This window comes from Kogia breviceps, chromosome 1, assembly GCF_026419965.1.
Source record: "Kogia breviceps isolate mKogBre1 chromosome 1, mKogBre1 haplotype 1, whole genome shotgun sequence".
NCBI classification, from domain to species: Eukaryota; Metazoa; Chordata; class Mammalia; order Artiodactyla; family Physeteridae; genus Kogia; species Kogia breviceps.
This window is the reverse complement of record NC_081310.1, coordinates 140885280-140906607: the sequence shown is the minus strand read 5'-3', so window position 1 is coordinate 140906607 and position 21328 is coordinate 140885280. Positions and strand designations below refer to the sequence as shown.

The window sequence follows — 21328 nt, the reverse complement described above, 5'->3', positions numbered from 1 at the left end:
TTCGTGCCCTGGTCTGGCAGGATCCCACATGCCGCAGAGCGGCTGGGCCCGTAAGCCATGGCCGCTGAGCCTGCGCGTCCAGAGCCTCTGCTCTGTGACGGGAGAGCCCACAACAGTGAGAGGCCTGCGTACCGAAAAAAAAAAAAAAAGTAACAAACCAGACTGTAAATAGCTTAAAAATGAACATTAAATCAGGGCTTAAAAATTCTAATTTATTTCTAACAAACACCACTTGATGCTTGACTCACAAGCTTTATTTACATTTGTCTACAGCATCATTTCCTTACGAAATGAACTAGTACAGCTTAAACCAAATAAAATCATAATCATTTGAATTGTCTGTAAACTATTAGCTAAATTTATGACTTTGCATTTACTTATTAGTACAGCCAAAGTTTTAAATACAGAAAGCACAAGAATAAACCAGCGATAACATGTAGAATCTAGAAGATCATCTGGGCAATTTAGAAGGTGGACTTTCAAGAAGTCTGAGGCACAATTACAAGAGAGTAAAAGTTCTTGTGCAACCTACAGTAAATGTAGCAAAGAAAATTTTAAGACATAAAAAAAGCAGGGGAAGTTCATTGTAAAAATATTATCAAAATATTTCTACGTAAGCTATTTCGCTTTCATCTTTAGATGAGTTGAAGAGAAAAATCACTCATTTCAAAATAAAAAACAAATATAATTTTGGTCTGTCTACTAAGTACCTTAAAACACTTTAATTTTTAGTTGCAGTAGACATTAATATTAAGGAAACACAAACCCCCCGCCCCAAACAACAAATGTGGATACTGATCCCCATGACAAAAAGCTCCCAAGCACAATTGTCAACTTCCCTTAATATACTTACCTTGCATTGTCACTGAAGATACTGTTAAGAGAAACCATTTTTAAAACCAGAAGACAGAACAGAGCTCAAATGACCAGATTTTAATTTTGAGAAATAAACCTTGAAGTATTTTAAGCCATAAGTAATTTCAAGTGAATAGGAACAATTATTTCTGCTTATGTCATGAGGAAATAAGCATTCATTTGTAACTCAGAAGAAAATTTTATGCAATGTGTTTAAAGTTAAATGTTCTCAAAGCAAATGTTCACTTAAATTTACAATGTCTGTTGGTCTTTCACCCAAAGAGAAATATATTTCAAAAACTTTCTTCAATTTGTTCCTCATTAACTATGATTTAACTGTCTACCCTATAATGTGATAACTAGATTTTTAAAGGATATCACACAAAGCTCCTAAAAATATTAAACATTTTAAAATAAGATGTTTTTCTCATCAACCATATTAGTAGAGAAGAGATGAACTGTTTGGCATTCTTGCTCAAAATTACGTGTCAGAAAAGGAGAAATAAATAACACCTTTCTCCTTTCCAATTCACAAAACTTTTCTGTATTAAACTTGGTGGTGCAAAAAGTAAAACTGGATAAAAGAGAAACAATGATTCTAAGGCACCCTTAATATAGGGAATTTCAAAATAAAGAAATTTCCAGTTGACTGTTTTACAACTAGTTAATAAGAATCACTTCGACATAGGTTAACATAAACAGGTTGACTCCTTTTCCCGATTAACATAAACAGATTGTTTCCAACTACTTTACCAGTCTTGCTTCCATGCCCAAAGTCCAGACAAGCCTAGGTAATGTTCATATTTGGAGATGAGAAAAACAAGAGTTCAAATTAAAAAACAAAGTACTTTGTTATAGCTGAGATGGTTTTAAATGAAGCAAATGGTTGTAAATAACGAATGATAAACAAAGCATCTATTTTGGGACATTATGGCTTAAAATACCATTTACTTTTAATTTCACAAATAAACACAGCTGTATTGTTCTGAAAAGCAATGAAAGGCATGCACCTCTACTAGCAGATTTAGCACTTCTGACCAAGTAAGACACCAACTTCTTAAAAATATGCTTCATGCACTGTACTGGACTTTTTTTTTTTTTTTTAAAGATGTAAATTTTAATTCATTATTTCTTTTTTGAACTTGAACGGGAACCAGAATGGGATGATCCAGAAGGTGACCTGTGGTGCCTGTAAGACATAATGGAGAAAGCAGGTAATCTGGTAAGCTGGAGCTGAATATCAGCATTCATAAGACTTTGAGAATATGAAAAATTAAACCTCATTACACTGGTAAGAGGAATAATTAAACTCTGAGATATAAACTTATACACATAAAATTAACTAGTACTCAGACCTTGGATATGAGCCCAGTAGCAGTGCAATCATAATTTTAAAATCTTTCAAGATATAGCCACCTCTCAATTATTTAAGGTAATGAAAGAAAGCCTTGCAAAATTGTATGAAACTACAGATTAATACAACAAAGACAAATAACTTGGTGATGGCAGCGTGACTTAATCGTTCTCTGTGATACACTGTATATAATGTGGTAAGTCTATATGTAAAATAGATATAGCAAGGCTTCTGTGTATGCAAATATATATCCGTAAATAATTATGTTTTGGAAATCTAGGTCACACAAGATGATTGTACAATTAGTTACAGGATAATATTCATGCAGCTAATATGAATAAGGCAATATATCAACCTGGGTAAAGTAGTGGTGTTCCGAGGGGTTGGCCCTGGGCTCAGGGTTGTTTAGTGTTTTCACCAATCACCTGGCTTATGGAATAGAGAACATGTTCATTAAGTTTAGATGACAACAAACTAGGGGGATTATATGTGGCTAAGATAAAAATTTGCAGACGTGGAAAAAAAGCAACAGAATGAGTTTCATTGAAGTATGGAGTAATTTTCTTACAAAGGAACAAATGCACAGAAATGAAACTACTTGTGTGTAACCTTAATATCTAAACTCCAAAACAGGAAGATGCAAAACCAGTCATTATGTACAAGTAGAGGTAATACTAGCACTGAACACAGCAAAAATCAGATTTTATCTAATCCTTACTTTCACAAGCTGAAAGGATATAAAAATTTGCAAAGATTATCAAGGAAGCCATTAAAATGACTATGTAGACATTGAGAACCAAGAGAAAAATAATAAATCCGATTAATTAGCCTCCTGCAGAAAAGGCTGACAGATGACACACTTTCCCACTTTTAAAAATGTCAACACAGATAAAGTAATCTAGTAAAGGTCTTTCTCTACAAAAAAAAGGTTTTGGACTGAAAGATGAAAAATGTATTAGCTACAAGAACAATTTCCTTATAAAGGGCACGAAAAAATAATTTGTTGTGGAAATGCATTTATACATATTTAAATTAGGACAGATTTCCAATGATCTGTAATAGTTAATTTTCTTATTAGATGCCCTAGAATCCTACGGTTTCTAATATTTAATGTAAAATCAATAGCATAAATTAAAACTGATAAAAATCAACCTCTAAATTACATCAACACACAGCTTCTGAATTAAAATCTTAAGAGAGAAATAACCGAGAGTTGGCTATAATAATTATAAATGAAAATAAAAATTTAAACAAAATGATCAAATAGTGGAAGAGAGTGGTTTGATCTTTTCTAAACAACCTGATCAAAGCACAAAGGATAAACAAAGTAATTATGTTTTTTGAAGTCCAAAGTTGAAAAGAATAATTTGAAGTGGGAATGAAGGAGATAATGAAAATCTAATCCTTGACTGAGAAGTTCAGTTACTCTATTAAACACACTTAAGAACACCCATTCTTATTTCTACAGAAACCCAAACCTTTCAGGTGACCGTGATCTTGTTCGTCTTTTTTTGCGATCACCAGATGAAGAAGATCTAGAACGACTTCTTTTTCTGTTCCTCTCAGGAGAAGATGATGAACTTGAGTAAGATCTTTTTCGTGGGGAAGAAGAGCCCCTGTGGGACCTGGAGCTGGATCTTCATTGATTGAGAAACAAATCAAACATTTCATTAAAAGAAGAAATCAGGCAGATGGTTTAGTTAATAGCTCCAAATATAAACAAACAGAATTTATAACTATAAAAATTTTATAAGAAAGAATACTTACTGCTTACTCAACAGAAGACTTCTGGTTCAACCATGAAATAATTCTACTTAAATAATTTAATTTCATCACTTTAAAAAATTCTAAGATAAGTGCTCTTTACTTACAATTAAAAACCAGCTTAACGTATTAAAGTAGAATTAAATTCTTTTAAAATTTAAGGTGTTCATTTTAAAGTATACATAAATAGCAAAGCTAACAGGTGGGCATTTGCATGACTTTATGTCTAGAAACTACATCCTTCCATTTGGGGAAAAAATATGTATCATACAACTTCCTGAGCAAAGTAAGCATAACAATTCGCTGTGGAATTATGCAACTTATTAGTTAAGCTGCTGTAGAAAAAGCAGGAATAGGGGGACAATATGACAAAGAACAGTAGCTATTAAATCGCTAAGTATTCAAAGGAAAATAAAATGAATAACTTTAAAACTTGATTTATATTAACAATCTTTATTTTTATGAAGGATTACTATCCATGAAGTATGAAGTGTTGACATTCACATGTTTCAGGCAGAGGTAAATGCACAAATGTTTAAATACAATTTTTTTCTTCATTTACATATTTTGGTTGAAGTAATTTAGCTCAAACTTCCCAAAAAATTCACCTTTGGGCTTAAAATAAAATCAGAAAGCCCAAAAGGAGAATTCTTTGGAAAGTTATAAGCGATGAAAAAAATATTTGAAAAGAATATGAAGGCTGTTCTGTAAACTTTAATTAAAGTGCTTCCCAAAGGGAACTAGGACTTAAGGATCTTCACCTAAGAAGCACTCAAATAAAAGAAATGAAACATTGATAATACATAATAATGACAATAATCTCACTTGCTCTCTATTTTGTATTGGCTTAATAGAACTGTGCATATCATTCTTTTCTCCTTAATGTTCTCAAATTACAGTTGCCATCTAATGCTACAGACTGGCTCTAAAATAAGCTATTAAGCAATTATTTTTACCAAAATAGCTACCACTACACTTCAGTGTAGTTCCACACAACTGGAATTTTCATTGTTCTCTTATTCATGTTAGCTGCCTTTAACAGATAAACAAATTAAATTTAAAAGAAAGGCAGTATATTTTGACCAAGACTAGAAAAAACTTCAAGAGACTAAAAGCTAGTTTCTCACTTGCTTCTCTAAACTTATTTTCCCTCTACAGGTCTAACTAAATGCAACCTGAAGTTAACAAGAATGCTTACTTTAAGATCACATCCTACCTAGACTAACCAACCAAACTTCTTGATTTAATTTGTGGAAATTTAAGAAGTGTCTATATTTCTTACATACTATACACAGTGTACAATATCCTGTGTTATATTACAGATAAATGAAAATAAAACCCTCCAGAAACTTCATCTAATATAAATGACAAAATTGTTTCTATAAATATTGAAATAATTGCCATGCAAAACAAAATCTGTCTTGAGGCAGTTATTTTTCTTCCTTTTAAAATATGGAGTAAACTTTTTATTTGCGTATCTCAATTTATTTTAACTACTACTGCAAAATAACTTCAATGAACAGACATTTGGTGATAAGACTTGGCTCCATCTTCCTACTTCATCACAGTTTAGCACAAACCTTGCATAATGCAAAATAACCATGTTAATTCAATCATGGGAATGTCTTGGCACACTGCTGGCAATGGAAACGTCTCACGGTGAGAAAATTAAGCTGAGGCAAGTGCATTAGTTTTCTAATGCTAAAATAAAATTGACAAGTAGAAGCAAAATAAGAGGAAAAAAAGCAACGCCTTCTGCAGCCTTTAAATATTTTTTCTCTCTGCTTTACAGAGAGATGCTACCTCATTCACCTTGATTTCGACCCACGAGATCTCGAACGTTCTCTGGAACTGGAACGAGATCTTGACTGCGAACTGGAAGAACTTCTTGAACGGGACCTGGAACAACATGGAAGGATTTTTTTTTTTCCAGGACCATTTAATTAAGCTTTGTGATACGAACACTGAAAGAAAAATATGTATTAGAATTCATTTTCATATAGTAAGAATACTTTTTGGGACATATATTTTCAAAATACAGTATTTTATGGTTTATTTTAAACTTTTATTCTGTATTAATACTTATGCCAAAACTTAAGGTAATAGATAATTTTTGAAAATAATCAACTATTACTTTCCAAGTTTGACAAAACTTCTCTAAAACTCATTCGAGATCATACAAATAAAAACATCCAGCAATATCACTTTATTAACACTGAATACTTTATATGTTCACAAATATTTAAAAGTATCCCGGGACTTACACATCCAGGAATACTGGATGTTGCAGTTTATATTTAACTTCTGTGAAATATTTCCATCAATTTCCCTTTCCCAATTTAAAAATCCTTCTATTTTCTTAGTCACTATCTAGCATAAAGCTTAAATGTTGATATGTGTACGTTTTTAAATCCACAGGTTTTCCTGTCTACTCAAAGGTTAGAGAATTAAAGAGAAACTACATTGACAATCCTGTCACTGTTTTACGTAATTTTATTACTGAAAAATGTCATAGGGGAGATATGGTCCATTTGAATTTAAAAAGTCAACAAATGAAATAAATTTCATTTACTAATTTAATTTATACACTTAATTTGTCCCTGAAAATAATAATCTGCAGAAAAACAATAATTTTTACCTTAAAATTATCTTTATAATCACTCTTTTAAGCTTTCAGGCTTTATAGTACTCAATTAACAATTATCTAATTATTAATTACTCAATTAGCTAATATTTTATTCCCAAATACAGTTAAAATTCATTGCACATAGTTTCACTTAACTAAATAGGAGTTCTTCAAGGGAAGATTGCTTACATAAGTTATTGCTTTTTCTCAACCAAAACTTCATTTTTATTGTCGATTGCACAAATGAGGGACTTTTCAATTAAAACTTTACATTACTAACAAAATAATATTCAAATACAACACAAATTAAATCTTCTAATTTATTCCTGGACAGCTCTAAAGTATGAGCATTAAGACAACAGAATACAGCTTAATTTGCTTATTCAGAACACATATACCAAATAAAACACTGTGCAGTAAGCAACAACTTAAATGCCTAGAAAATTTTTGTACTAGTGTTTAAAATCATCAGTGGAAATATAAATCTTCACTTTATTTACTTTAAAATTTCTAAATGTAAACCATCTCCTTAGATAACTCAATATCACTACATATAATGATTTAATTGAATTTTTAAAGTCTATTTTAATAAAAGGCATGGTGTTAAAATGGACTAAGGAAGTTTCATAGTAAAATTTTGTATTTCTGAAAATATTGGACAGTAACTTCATGGCACTAAGAAAAAATTATCTTATAAAAGATGACTTGAATGAAAACTCTGAAATAAAAGGAAAGCTTATTTAGTCAAGAAAAACAAAATTTATAAGTAAAGAAGTTAGATACTGACATTTTGACTGGTGTTACCCTTGACCTGTGCCCGTTTACCTGGACCTAGACCTTGAACTGGAGGGGGAGGATGAGCGTGATGAAGATCGTGAATGTGAAGACCGAGACTTTGAGCGACTTCGTCTATTAGATTTCTTTTTATTACTATCTTCTTCTTCACTGGCATCAAGATTATATTTTGAGAGATCAGCATCATCTTCATCCTCATCCTAACGAAAACTCAGAGTCAATTATATTTAGACATTTAGATATCCATGCTACCTAGGAATGAGGAATAGTTCTGTGTACTGGACATCTCCATATGGATTTATTATATAACTAACACCTCAGCAAATTCATTCTCAGTCCTGAAATCTGACTACTACATTCCTCATCTCAGCTAAAGAGACTTAATGACTGTCTCAGACAGTTAAAGAAGTAAATGTAGAAGTCATACTCATTTTCTTTTTCATCACAATGTATTTCCAAATGAGCTGTCAAGAATTTTCAGTTTTACTCCCTTAAAAGTTCTTGAATCCAGCTCCCTTAGTCTTAGTTCAGAACTTCATTCTTCAGTATACTATCATAACCTTTTAGGTAGTCTCCCTAACTGCGAATCCATTCTGCCTCCCAAGTATCTCAATATGTTAACAGTCATCACTCTAAAACACAGATCAGTTAAGTACACCTCATTTGTTTGTTTTTAAAACTTGTTTCGCATTGATTTGTTCAGCTGCATTCAAGGGCATCCTATGCTCAGTCCCCAAAGTACCCTTAATCTGGATCTATTCATCCACAAAATTTTACACTCAGGCCCCACAGCAAAAAAACATCACCAGACCTAATATGGCTGCTGACTCCCCCATTATATTCTCCCCTCTGCTCTAACCACACTAGATTATGTATGATTTTTTGGATGGTGCTGGCTTGTTTCCTGCTAGGGGAAACTTTATTTGCTGTTCTCCCTGCCTTAAAAGTGCTCTGATCCCAGCTCTTACAGCAGGCTCCTTCATATTCTGTCACTCAAATTTCAGCTCAAATTCCACTGCCTCAGAAATCCCCCAACCACTAAAACTAAAGTAGCTTTTCTAATGCTCTACTATCACATCATGTGTCTACACCACAGTACTGCTATCTAAATTATCTTGTTTATTTATGTCTTTCCCCCTCTGGAATTTAAGTTCCCTTAAGAGAAGGGTGGTTGTGTCTCAGTCACTATTGTATCTCCGGAGTCAGAATAATGCTTGGCAGAGTAGAAGATTAAAATCTTTGTGAAAACAAATGATTACACTGGAGAACACATCTTCACCATGGGCCAAAAGTGTCAGAGACATTCATAAGTTATCCAATAGCCTGAATAAGACAAAGGGGAAATATAAGGAAATAATTTACCTCATCTAATTTATATTTAGAAAGATCTTCATCCTCATCCTCTTCTTCTCCCTCAGATTCTTTATCTTCAACTTCCTTTAAAATAGATGCAGGACCAACTGCCTTCCCTCTGTATTTTTTCTTTTTACGTCCAAACTATAGAAAAAGTTTCATAATATTTCTGTTAGCTGAAACTGTTAAAATAAATAATTTTTTTCAAAGAAATTACTTTTATATATTTAGGTTAATATACATTTTTATGTTGGTTAATATACATTTTTGTCAATTATATGTTTAAGTCCATTATGATTTCCTACAAAAAGGTAAGCTGCTGTAAAAGACTCAAAGTGTACTTACAAAAATGAGATACATTTAATATTTTCCTTTTGCAAGGTATTTTCTAACACGTTTCTCTAAGTTGCTTTCAACCTGCACACTAATGTATAGCTTACCTCATCATATTCACCATCAGATTCTTCTCTTTCTATATATTCAACATTTTCTCTTTCATTAAAACCACCACCATATCCTAAAAAGGGGAGGCATATACTGTTACCTTATAACAATTCATCAAAGTAACAAAAACATGTCAGAATCACTTACAAGCAATAGAATAAAAGAAGATCTTATCAAAGAATTTGTCTACCCCTTTAAGAAATTACTGGTCTAAAACAAAACAAAACAAAACAAAACAACCCCCCACCAAAACACTATAGAGAACAGTCTCAAAGTTACATACCATAGCTGGAAAAGTCCCGTGGTTACACTTATAGCTCTTCTCAATTTCAAAATGTCCTATATGACTTTAGTAATGCATGGAATATATGGGTGGAAAACATCTCCTTAAACCTCTGCTATAATCAAGTTTTAAAAGGACTTTCCTTTGTAGTTTATCCTAATTCTTCTGGGAGAAGTGGGTTCGATAAGAACCAACTATCAAATTTTACTGTTTACTAGTTGAAAATGGTCTGAAATCTTTTGATACACTGAAATTTTGCTGGGTTAAAATGTAGCTACAGCTTGGATAATTTTTAATTATATAGACAAATATAATGACACAATAAAGGACATCCAAATTGGTTTTAAATACAGTTAAAAGTCACTCAGGTTTTCTGAAGAAGCCAGTAACTCCTCAACTGAAAATATGCTACTAAAAAGCAATCAGGATCAGCAAACCATTATTGTTTGCTGTCACAACTAACATCTACAATTTAGACTGACAGATCTCTGACATAGGCTTAACAGAGATCGGAATAAGAAAGTGAGTTAGTTTTAGAGAAAATGAAATGAGAAATTCTGAAAATATTTCCCACTGAAAAAAAACAGAGATGTGGTTAAAAGTAACATAATCTAACTACCTCGTATTTCAGAACAGTACCGGCACATAAAGAGTGATTCCTGGATTTAATGAACCAGCAAAACGTTAAATAAACTTACAGACAAAAAATTATTTTTTAAAAATTCAAGATTTGTGACTTTAAATCTGTCAATCACGGACATTAAAAACCTCATCACTTACCCTCTCATCATTTCATAGAACAGCCACAAACAAATAGTAGAGAGCATGTAATTGTCCCAACAAAATAATGTAATAAAGTTAACTTTCTTTAAAAAAAAAATCACATTAATACAAAATCCTTCCTTTCTTCACTGTACTTTGTACCGGTGAAAACTGCAATGTATCAGTGTTTATCCTTGGATATCACTTGATATCATCCCTTTTTTCCTCTTCCTCCTACCTTGTTCTGGAGACAAAATAGACTCCAACTGTAATACAGAAGAATTTCCTTTTGTTTCTATGCATATGATACAAAAGTGAAAAGTGTCTTAAATACCAATAACAACTTTTCCTTAGTAAAATCTTGGCTCTAGTTTTTCAAAGTATCAAATATAAAGAAACAGAAAAAGTACAACTGGGTATATGTTCACCTCAAAACAGCTCAAATTAAATGTTAATTTTGGAATATAAACACGGTAGAAAGTTATAATTCAACAATACAGCTTCCTATCTCTACATATATGTTTAATATTGTATCAGTATGTCTTGAGACTAAGGTACGAGTAGTTTGATAAACAAATTGTAAGAATGACTAATAGTAAAGACCTAAACCTCAAAATACTTTGAAGTTGGTGAAAAATTAAGACAAAAAAAATAGATAGAAAATGATTCATTTAAGAAAAGAAAAAATACGATACAACGGAATGATTGTTTTTAAGGCCAGTGCAGAAAAATGCCTGATAAACTGGACTATTTATATGTGGAAATGTAAACATATTAAAACAATCCTATTTAAAATCAATAGGCTTTTAGTAGAGGTCTCTGTTTAGTCAGTAATTATTTAGTCAGTAATCTAAAGCTAAAAATGGTATGGCAAATATGGGGAGCTAAGGAATCAATATACCAAGATTTAGAAAGTGAACTGTAACTCATATAGGTAATACCTATTTTGCATAGGTATGTAAGTAAAATTAAAGTGATTTTGATAGCAAATACAAAGGTATTTTCATGTTCTCTCACGTAGGCCATAGAAAAAGAACCTAAACAATCTGCTAACAATAAGGAGATTATTAAGGTATGCTGCTTGAACCCATACAACAAATAAACCTCACGAACTCTTTCCCTATACGTGGGAAATATAGCAGCTCTATCATAAAAAAAACTTGAGCATCATTTCTACTGAATAATAAGCGAGTTAGAGGGATAACTGGCTTATTTATGTGTTTCCTTCATTCTACTGGTTTGAAGCTCTTCAGGGAATATTGTAAAAATTGGTCTTCTTGCTTCTACTCTTGCCACTCCCACCCCCTAATTCTTTTTCCATAAACCAGTAATGCTTAAAGAAAATTAGACATGTCACTCCCTGCTAAAAACCCTTCAGTTACTTCCCATTATATTTAGAATAAAACTCCTTACCATGATTTACATGGCCTTTGCCTATTTCTGAAGTGATTTCTGGAGCTCCTAGGAATTCATCCAATATGCTAAATTCTTTCAAGTCTCAGGGCCTGATTCACACAAGCTGTTTGTTCTTGCTTGGGATGATCTCTCAACTTGTTACTTTCACTTCTTAGCTTAAACATTGCTCTCTCAAAGAAGACTTCATTAATCCTTGCCTTTACATGTCTGTTTTGCTCACTCAAGTATCCCCAGCACCCTGCCCAATGGCCAAAAAATACTTCTGGTACCATTTAAAGAATGAGTTTTGCTTTTTTTATAAAAGGCTTTATAATACAATTTAGATGATACAAGCAACCAAGAACCTCTGTATGTTTTTAGCAAGTGTTAAAATAAAAATCATATCTTAAAATTTGTCTCAAAAAATGTAAAAATATGAGCAAGGAAGTAAAGGATCAAACACAGATTTAAAACTGGCCTGAATTAGGGTTGTGACAATGGAAATGAAGAGAGAAAAGGGGATGAATATAATATGTACTTCAAAGGAAGAACTGAGATACTAACTTGAAAATTCTATGATTCTGTATTTTGATTAATTAGTAAACAGAACAAACAGTAAAGAGAAACTAGAAAGCAACAGTATGTATTAGCTCACATCTTCAACAAGTGACCAGCAAAAGACAACTACTTATATACAGGGAAATGGGAAAGAGTCAAGATACCGGAATGACAGAAAAAAGACAATGAGTAAAGGAAAGTGAGGTTATCAAACAAACTTTGACAACTTTAGTTGTTAGACTATAGCTCTTGCATTAATGAAACTTTTAAAGGAGTCACAAAATAGGTCACAGAAAATGTGAATAAATAAAAGGCTTTTAGGAATTACAATTTTTAAAACTAGTAAAAGATTTTGGACTTTATCCTAAAAGCAACCAAAACGGTTTTACACAAATGGAGTTTTTAGTTTGGAACAAAAACCCATGGCTGCAAGTGAGCAGGAGGGGAATATGTACAGACACCAACAAGATGGCTCTTTTTCCAAGAAACAAGATATAGTGGTATCTCTGCGTAGGGTAATGATGGAAAAGAATTTTGGGGGTACAGGAGAGATGAAGGAGTTATTAAGAAGGACACCTAAGTTTCTGGTTTATGTAACAAGCATATGGTGGGTGGTACTAATCATGAGAAAGAGATCACTAAAAGAGGGCCACGTCCTGGGGGAAAATCATGAATTTGGTTTGGATATAATGAGTTTGATATTCACTTTGTGATGCTGAATAGGCAGCTGAATATACAGGTCAAAGAAGTCTGAGCTAGAGACATAAATTTGGTTCTCATTGGTGTGCCAATGCTCACTTAAACTTAGGGCTTAGAAGAAAATGCCTAGAAAATATAGAGCAAAAATGAGAACTCAGGAATTAGACTTCAAAGAACCCCAACATTCTGTGGCCACGAAAATAAAACCAAAAAGGAGACAGAATGAACAACCAGAGGGGTTGGGGGGGGTGGATAGATTAAAAATACAGGGGAAAAAATGTAAACCTTAAAGAGATAAGGGAAGGAAACAAAGGGAGACCCTTATTTAAAAGGTCTTAGTCTATACAGAGCATGGAATTGTCTAAAGTCAGAGAGGAAAAGAAAAGAGGGAAATAGTTTACTAAGTCTAGGTCTAACGAGGTGACTATATATAGAATGGAGCCTTTGATTGTACAAGTTGCTGAATGATAAAATCAGATGTGAAGAACACTGATAATGTGGTTGCACTAATTGATGATAATGGGAAAACTATATTCTATTAAGCAAATATTTTCACCCCACCACTGACAACACACAGAGCCAATGATAGGTTATTATTTAGGCCAATGATTACCAAACACTATCTGAATCACCTACAGATTTTTGGGACTCACCCTGAAAGAGCTTTGATAGCTCTGTTTTGGAATCTGGATTTTTAGACTTTCTCAAATGATTCTAATGTATAGCCAAATTTGATAATTATTGCCTAAACTTTAGACAATTACTTTAAATGGTGCCCCATGCTCTTTTTTGTCATACTAGGATATCAAATGAATTTAAAAAATGGTACTACCCTATCATTACTAGTAACAAACATTTAGACCAGCAGAGGAAAGAGTGAGGAATAAAGCATTTCTAAAACTATCCTAATGTTAACTACTTGTAAGGATAAGGCCTCCTGATGCTGTACTTTGTAAATTGTGAAATTATCAAACGAAAGATGACTTTGTGGATGAGGGGAAAAAAAACAAGGTAAAAAAAATATAAGGGCAGGGACTTCTGTGCTAGCCCAGTGGTTAAGAATCCGCCTGCCAATGCAGGGGACACGGGTTCGACCCCTGGTCCAGGAAGATCTCACATGCCGAGCAACTGAGCCCGTGTGCCACAACTACTGAGCCCACGCTCCACAACTACTGAAGCTTGCACACTCTAGGGCCTGTGTGTGGCAAGCACTGAGCCTACGCTCCGCAACTACTGAAGCCTGTGTGCCTAGAGTCTGTGCTCTGCAACAAGAGAAGCCACCGCAATGAGAAGCCTGCGTGCCGCAACGAAGAGTAGCCCCCGCTCGCCGCAACTAGAGAAAGCCTGCGTGCAGCAATGAAGACCCAACACAGTGGCCCCCTACCCCGCAAAAAAAGGGCAGAATAAACAATCTTCATTTACTGTGTTCTTATGAAGTGGTATAATTAATTTCAATGTTGAGTTCTTTTAAAATCATTTAGTTGGACTGCGTTTGAACCTTACCTGTTCTTTCTTCCAGCTTAGCATACTTTGGAGTATTACACATGTTACACTCTGATCTTCTGGCCCAATTCACATTACTGCAACTTTAAAAGTGAAAAATATCAAATTAGCAGACTATAACATAAAACAAGTAGTGAATTTTTAAATTTTTAAAATAAAAAGTAGAGTGAACTCACTATCATAAAGGAATGTGTACTAAGGATGCTACAAAGAAAATGTACCAATGTACGTATTCTGAAGAGAGAGTATGGTTCCAACAGATTGAACTACTTAAGCAGAGAAGCAAAACCTGTACAGCATGAAGACTGCCTTTGTCATTTTATGAGAAATCAATGACAAATTATATCTATAGAGAGTCTGCCATCATAGGAGGGAAAAAATACCACTTTAAACAAAAGGTTCTACTAATTTCCCAGTCTCCAAATTCACCTTAAGAGTGAGGTTATACCTTCCAAATAATGTTAAAAAAAATTTGTTTTGTAGAATCAGTTCAAGCACTGGATCCCAAATTCAGCAACTAATCTTGCTGCAAAGTTATCTAATACTAACTTAGTATCTGTAAGACCAGAAATTTGTGTAAGACCCTCTTCTGATTCAGTCTTCTTTCATGTGTATTTGATTCATCTGCTTAACATAAAAGATGGATATTGGAAAAATCAATACAGCATGTGAAAACCAGAAATATTAAGAAACCTACCTAATTAGGAATAATTATCTATGGTATGCAACTTATGATTCTAAAATTACTGTGCAAACAGGCAAAATAAATTTTGTGGTATATTTCACATTGATGATACAGGCTAAAAGTTTCTGAGATTTTTTAACAGAAAGAAATAGGTTTTAGTGCTTTTAAATACCCTTCCCTAATTTTTTTTTTTTTTGAATGTTAGCTCACCTTAAGCATCTGTTTACTGGTATATATAATTCATCTTAGTAACAATATTACCATTAAAAAATAGAATTTAAAAGTTCTTTATACTACGTCAGATATAGACTTAATAATAATCAACAGACCTTTAATTTAAAGGTTACTTTGGCTTGTCAATGTGACCAGTAAGAGTAGGTAATATTAACAAGTAGTGGCTAGATATATTATTATGGGAAAAAGTGAGGATGATAATTTGAAACACATACGTTTTACACTGCCAGTCATTAGCACTAAACAAGCCTCGGCTCTTTTCTGCGAGTGTCTTTCCTATTTCAGTGCCTCCAGCTTTCATCATCTTAGCCTCAGTTGTTTTCTCTGAAGAATAGAAAAATGAAGTATGAATCTGGGAAAATAAAGAAATGATCTGTATACACAGTCTTAAAGGAAGCTTCCTTAAATGCTTACCTCGACCACATCTATTACAGCTAGTTCTTCTAGCAAAGTTTACATTTCCACATCTGAAAATAAAGTAAAAAATATTTATACAGACATCTACTAAACTTATATAATTTAAAAAATCTTATTACACAACTTTTTAATGTGTCCACCCTATATACTTGGGTCCAGAACTTCTACCATCATCTCTTTTCATGTTAATGTCAATGTTAACAAAAAAACCCCCCAAAACCAACCCTCACAATTTAGATGGAAAAAAAAAAACTGAAGTCACAAGTCGAGGATAAGAAACTCTAATCTTTCACTTACAAATTATGTGATCCTGGTAAGTTGAGGATCTCTGTGCCTCAGTGTCCTATTAGCACATATCGTTAATTATAATGAAATCCCCTCACAAAGCTTAAGTGAGATGTGAGTCTACTTGAACAATCACTGATGAAGCACCGGGGGTTCAAAAAAACTTTAAAGTAATTCTTCGTATAGAAAATAAGATTATACAGTAAGAATTATAAGAAATACAAAATCCTAAGGGTGAACCAAGGGGGAGAAAATGGGTTAAGTCAGATACGGCTTCACAGATCTTAATAAAATACTCTTGTTAGAAATAGGAGGTGGGATGGTAAAAAAACAAAGGGAGATAGGTTGTATTGACTAAAAATATAAATAGGTTCAATAATTAAAAGAAAACTGAGTTTTGGGGGATATTTATCAACCTCTGAAACCTGGTTGAAAAACTACAACCAATAATCTCAATACATCAAGTAACCTATCACTTTATACTGATATTTAACGAACAAAAATAAAAAACTTACTGGGTTCACTAACATGGTCTTCACAGTGCATCTGCATGTCAGTAAAAGCATGCTAAATGCTCTGAATAACACGTACAGATTAAATTTTAAAATACTGATTATTTTTTAGGTGTTATACTAGCATGAAATAAAGTTGTGAAATATAGAATGGACACTAAAGTGTAGCACTCCAATTAATTTTTAGGTTGTTTTTCCCCCCTAAAGAATATCTTTATGACTCCAACAAGCACTGAAAATATATTCTGAAAATGTTTTCTGGATTTATACACATTGTATAAGTTACCCTGTTCATATATTTGTAACTGAGCTGAAATGCACTCTCTTACAAAAACCTACCTCAAATATTTGAATATACTGTCATTAATGACACTGTCAAAAGCACATTTTTCTACAAGTAACCAACAACGCAAAAGTCGCAAAAGTGACTTTTGCAAGTGTTTGTTCTATTCAAAATGGTTAGACTTCAGACCCTTCAAGTCATCTTAAACTTTATGCAATCGAGAGCCATCAATTTTTTATGTAAAAAACATGATGTTTCATTTAAACTGCCTAAAATATGAATAAAAAACAAATGCTGGGGAAATAAGGACTTACTCTCCTTTGACAATTGATTTTAAAACTACTATCCATAGCTATCAATCAGTATTTGATACATTTTATTGCTCTACACATACAGTCTATGTTATATCACTGTAAGAGAGCTCTTCCACCCTTTTGTTTTTTAAGCAAAGCTAAATAACCTATTTAAAGTTCAATGATCCATAAGCAATAGGACTGGAATTAAACCTAGGTTTATTTGCTTCATAGTTTTTACTCTTTACTACCATGAACTCCACATGCTATCTGTGGCTACCTTAGAGACAGGAAATCAAATGTTTTTTTGGAACATGAGTTGTACATTCCATTTTTTTTTGACAATTATCTTCCGTAGTAATTTTCGTATCTCTCCAAACAGGTAGACCTACTTGAGGACCCATCAATAAAATAGTACTAACAATTTAATAGAACACACTGGTTTCAGCAGCTACTAAACACGTGCCTCTTTGAAGCAGGCATTCTCCAGGGCTGAGCAGGCAAAAACACAGGCCTCATGTGTTTCGGCTCTAACGAGGCCAAAGGTCCAATTTTTGTGGGGTAATTAAAGATCAATAAAGAAAAAATCAGAATGTCCCCAACCAAAAGAGGATAGTGTTCCGGAGGAAAAAGTATCAACAGTATGGAAAGTTTAAATTGGAGGAAAAAAAAGGTGAATTATGAGAAGCAAAAACATGAGTTCAAGAAAGGAACGCTTTCCGCGAACAAGAGTCAAGTTCTGCAGGGAAAAGTCACGTGGGGGAGATCAGACTCCGAGCTGGCCAAGGTTAGGGAGATTTCCTTACCGCTGAAACCTGGCCGGGGGCGGGGGGCGGGGGGTGGAGTGTGGGGCAAAAGGGCGGCCATCTCGCTCCCGAAAACGACGGGCTGACTTGGAGAGACATGATCTAGGAGACGCTGGAGACATACTCAAAACAAAGGCTCCCGAAAGACCTCATAGTGAGGAGACTGAGAGCCTCCCTCCCGCCCGGGAGCCGGTAATTCGCCGCCTCCACCCGGCTGGTGGTACCAGAGACCGTAAAAACGGAAGATGCCCAGTCGACTCGAGAAAACCTCTACCGATCAACCCCGCTCCAATTCGGGACCCTTCATAAACTCACTTTTTGTCAGGGCAAATCCAGTCACCGTCACTGACTCGGAAATTCTTGGTCGACATCTTGGACGCCGCCACCACAGCCACCCGCAGCTGCGTCTTCACAGGAGCAAGCGGGCCGGGGACTTTTGGCACTCCGGGGCTGTCCCCACGCTGCCTGACTCCTTCCCACCACTGCGACAGGGTTTGACAGTGAGAACACTCGTCCTGGATTGAGTTTGAACGTTATTTTCCAGAATAAGATGCCTGTGAGATTTTTTCCTAGCCGAAAGACTTACAATGCAAATAAATTCTCTGAGCTAAACTAACAGGCGCCGCCGGGACAGCCTAGGCGGGAGGCCTCCGTGGCACTAGAAGCCTCGGAGAGCCCCCTACAGGCGGGAGGACCCGAAAGGCAAGTACTTCTGCTCAGATGGGCGGAGCTAGGGAGGCGGGGGAGGAAGTGACGTTGAAAAGCTGGCAAAGGCGGGTTCTTCTACCTGCGCTGAGAGGGTGAGGTGTAGTGGGCTCTTCGTGTTTCTGGAGAAGTTATTTTAATAAAGGCTCGAGAACTCTGTTCTGTCACCATGGACACGGGATGTCGTTTAGACACTTATTGTTTTGGGGTACGTAAATAGGTATACCAGATAAGCATTGTACACATGGGAGCCAAGCAGCAATTTTGGAACTAGGATATTGCCAGTATTGTTAAAATTACGTGTCTTTTCCCATTCTATTCCCTTGCTTTCCTCCAGAGGTAACACTCGTGTATTTGGGGTTTATTCCTTTGCTTTTAAAAATTTAGTTTGTGTACATGTAAAACTTTGATAAACGGTTGAGCTTTACAAGGATTGTTTATTGTTATGTAATCGTCTGCAACTTTTTTCGTTCAGCAGTGTGCTTTTAAATCATCCTAGGTTGTTGCATAAATTTGTATGTAGCTGTACTTAATTTTACTGCTCTACACTGGTAATGTTACTTTGTGTGACAGTTTATCCCTTCTGTTTCACAGGTTTTGTCATTAATTCGGATACAAAAATGCAAGAATTTTTCTAGAGTACAGCATATATCTAGAGACAATGTTTCATCTACTCTAATTGTAATTGTTTTAAAGTCTTTGGTAATTGTAACATCTTGGTTATCTAGCAGTTGGTAGCTGTTGATTTTTCCTTAAAAACTGGCCATATTTTTCCAGTTCTTTATATATTGAGAAATTGTGATTCCCCCGCCCCTCTGCCGCACAGCTTTGGAGATCTTAGTTTCCCAGCCAGGGATTGAACTCAGGCCCTTGGCAGTGAAAGTGCGGAGTCCTAACCACTGGACTGCCAGGGAATTCCTGAGTAATTGTGATTTTTCTCCAAGACATTTTGATTTTATGTTGCATAGACTCTGGGTCCTGATAAAAGTCTTTGGGGAATGTTGATTTTTGTTTTGTTTTGTTTTAGGAGGCCATCAATCCAGTTCGGTTCGTATCTCAAGTTGAGTCTCACTTGTGGGTGCTGGTTCCATATCAGTTTCAAAGGTTTTATTGTGCTCTTTGAGTCTGTTCTATACATAGAACACTCAGGAATATTTTGGAACTTGGGTAGTAATTTAAATTGTAGTTTAGTTAACATATCTTTTGCTGTGCAGCTTTTTGTCTGCCCTGCAGATGGTCAGTTCAGGTGTGAGCACAGGACTTACGTGGTTTCATACATAGAATTAAGGAGTTCCCTTCTCCATCTCACCCCTTTTTTTTTTTGCGGTACGCGGGCCTCTACTGCTGTGGCCTTTCCCGTTGAGTAGCACAGGCTCCGGACGCGCAGGCTCAGCGGCCATGGCTCGTGGGCCTAGCGGCTCCGCGGCATGTGGGATCTTCCCAGACCGGGGCACGAACCCGTGTCTCCTGCATCGGCAGGCGGACTCTCAACCACTGCGCCACCAGGGAAGCCCAAGCTCACCCCTTTTTGATATTCCTCTCATATTCTTTGTTTTGCAGGGTCTCCTTTTCCTGCTAGAAATATGAGGTTTCTCTTGGAGTTTTAGCTTTGTGCCATAGCTACAGCATCTGACTAGGGCCCACACTGGAGCAAAGAGGTGAGAGAAAAGAGCTAAACAAAACAAAACATGAATTCCCTCCAAATTCTTTGGACCGTAGAAGCTCCTGTTCCCAGTTTACTTGTGTAGAAAGACAGAGTTTTTGTTGGTGGTGTAGCTGTCCAAGCCTAGGCCCTAACTCTCAGGTCAAGCCCAGAGGGAAAAAAGGAGGAAAAAAGCCAAGTATTCCCCCATAGACTTTAGCTCACAGAAACTCCCTTTCCCCATTCATCTGGCTAGAAATATGGGATTTCTTTCTCTTTTTGCTTCCTTTGTGAAACCACAGTTTCACTGGGTGCCAGACCTCAGGTCAAAGCTGTGAGAGAAAGTAGAAAAAAAACCACACAGGGCATTTTTCTAAGTTTTGACTCTCCTCCCCAATCTGCCTGTTTTTGTTTACTTTTTAGAGTCCTCAGGTAGTTGCTTTTTGTATTTTGCCCTGAACTTTTAGTTGTAATCAGTAGGAAAGATAGGTGGTAGTGGTCTTACTCCATTTTGGCTGGCACTGTAAGTCAAGGAAATACAAATTACCAGTATGCATCCATAAGAATGATTAAAATGAAAAATTTAGACAATACCAAGTGTTAGGGTGTTGAACAACTAGAATTCTTATACACTGCTAGTGGAAGTGTCAGTTGATCGTTTACTTTGGAAAATGTTTGTCAGAATCTATTAAATCTGAATGTATGCATACCCTATGACCATACGATTCGACTCCCAAGTATATCCCCCACAGAAATGCACATATTTCACTAAAGATTTATATAATAATGTTCATCGCTGCACTATTCATAATAGCCCCAAACTAGAAGTTCCTAATTACTTATGAATGGTAGCCTGGATAAATAAACTGTTACATGTTCACACAGTGAAATTATATATACAGCAATGACAATAAACAAATCGCAACCACATTGAAGAGTATGGCTGTTACTGTGTCTCACACACACACACACAAATATTGGATTGGAAAAGCCAGATACACACTAGCACATGCTATATGATTCCATTTACATGAAGTTCAAAAGCAGGCCAGACAAATCTAAGATGATGGTTATC

The 21328-nt window shown here is 35.0% G+C and overlaps 1 protein-coding gene across 2 annotated transcripts; it reads right to left on the bottom strand.

Moving 5' to 3' along the window:
• Nucleotides 1-191: 191 nt before the first annotated feature.
• ZRANB2 (zinc finger RANBP2-type containing 2) lies at nt 192-18566 on the bottom strand. Of its 2 annotated transcripts, XM_059054702.2 has the most exons (11): nt 18222-18566; nt 15725-15777; nt 15526-15634; nt 14392-14474; nt 9188-9264; nt 8757-8891; nt 7425-7594; nt 5786-5872; nt 3688-3846; nt 2565-2638; nt 192-2044 (listed from the first exon to the last, which is right to left on the bottom strand). In XM_059054702.2, exons 1-10 carry the CDS (start codon nt 18275-18277, stop codon nt 2605-2607), a joined length of 963 nt encoding a protein of 320 aa, XP_058910685.1. In that variant the 5' UTR covers nt 18278-18566; the 3' UTR covers nt 192-2044; nt 2565-2604. The 2 variants fall into 2 exon arrangements, with proteins under 2 accessions (XP_058910685.1, XP_058910676.1); XM_059054693.2 differs by lacking the exon at nt 2565-2638.
• Nucleotides 18567-21328: the final 2762 nt, after the last annotated feature.

Bases quoted from the DNA above. Each gene is read 5' to 3' on its own strand.
- ZRANB2 (XM_059054693.2), bottom strand. From the start codon at position 18,277: ATGTCGACCAAGAATTTCCGAGTCAGTGACGGTGACTGGATTTGCCCT. The intron at 14,475-15,525 runs GTATGTGTTTCA...TCACTTTTAAAG, and splicing joins AATGACTGGCAGTGTAAAAC to TTGCAGTAATGTGAATTGGG. The intron at 3,847-5,785 runs GTGAATGAGGTA...CAATCAATGAAG, and splicing joins TCTCGTGGGTCGAAATCAAG to ATCCAGCTCCAGGTCCCACA.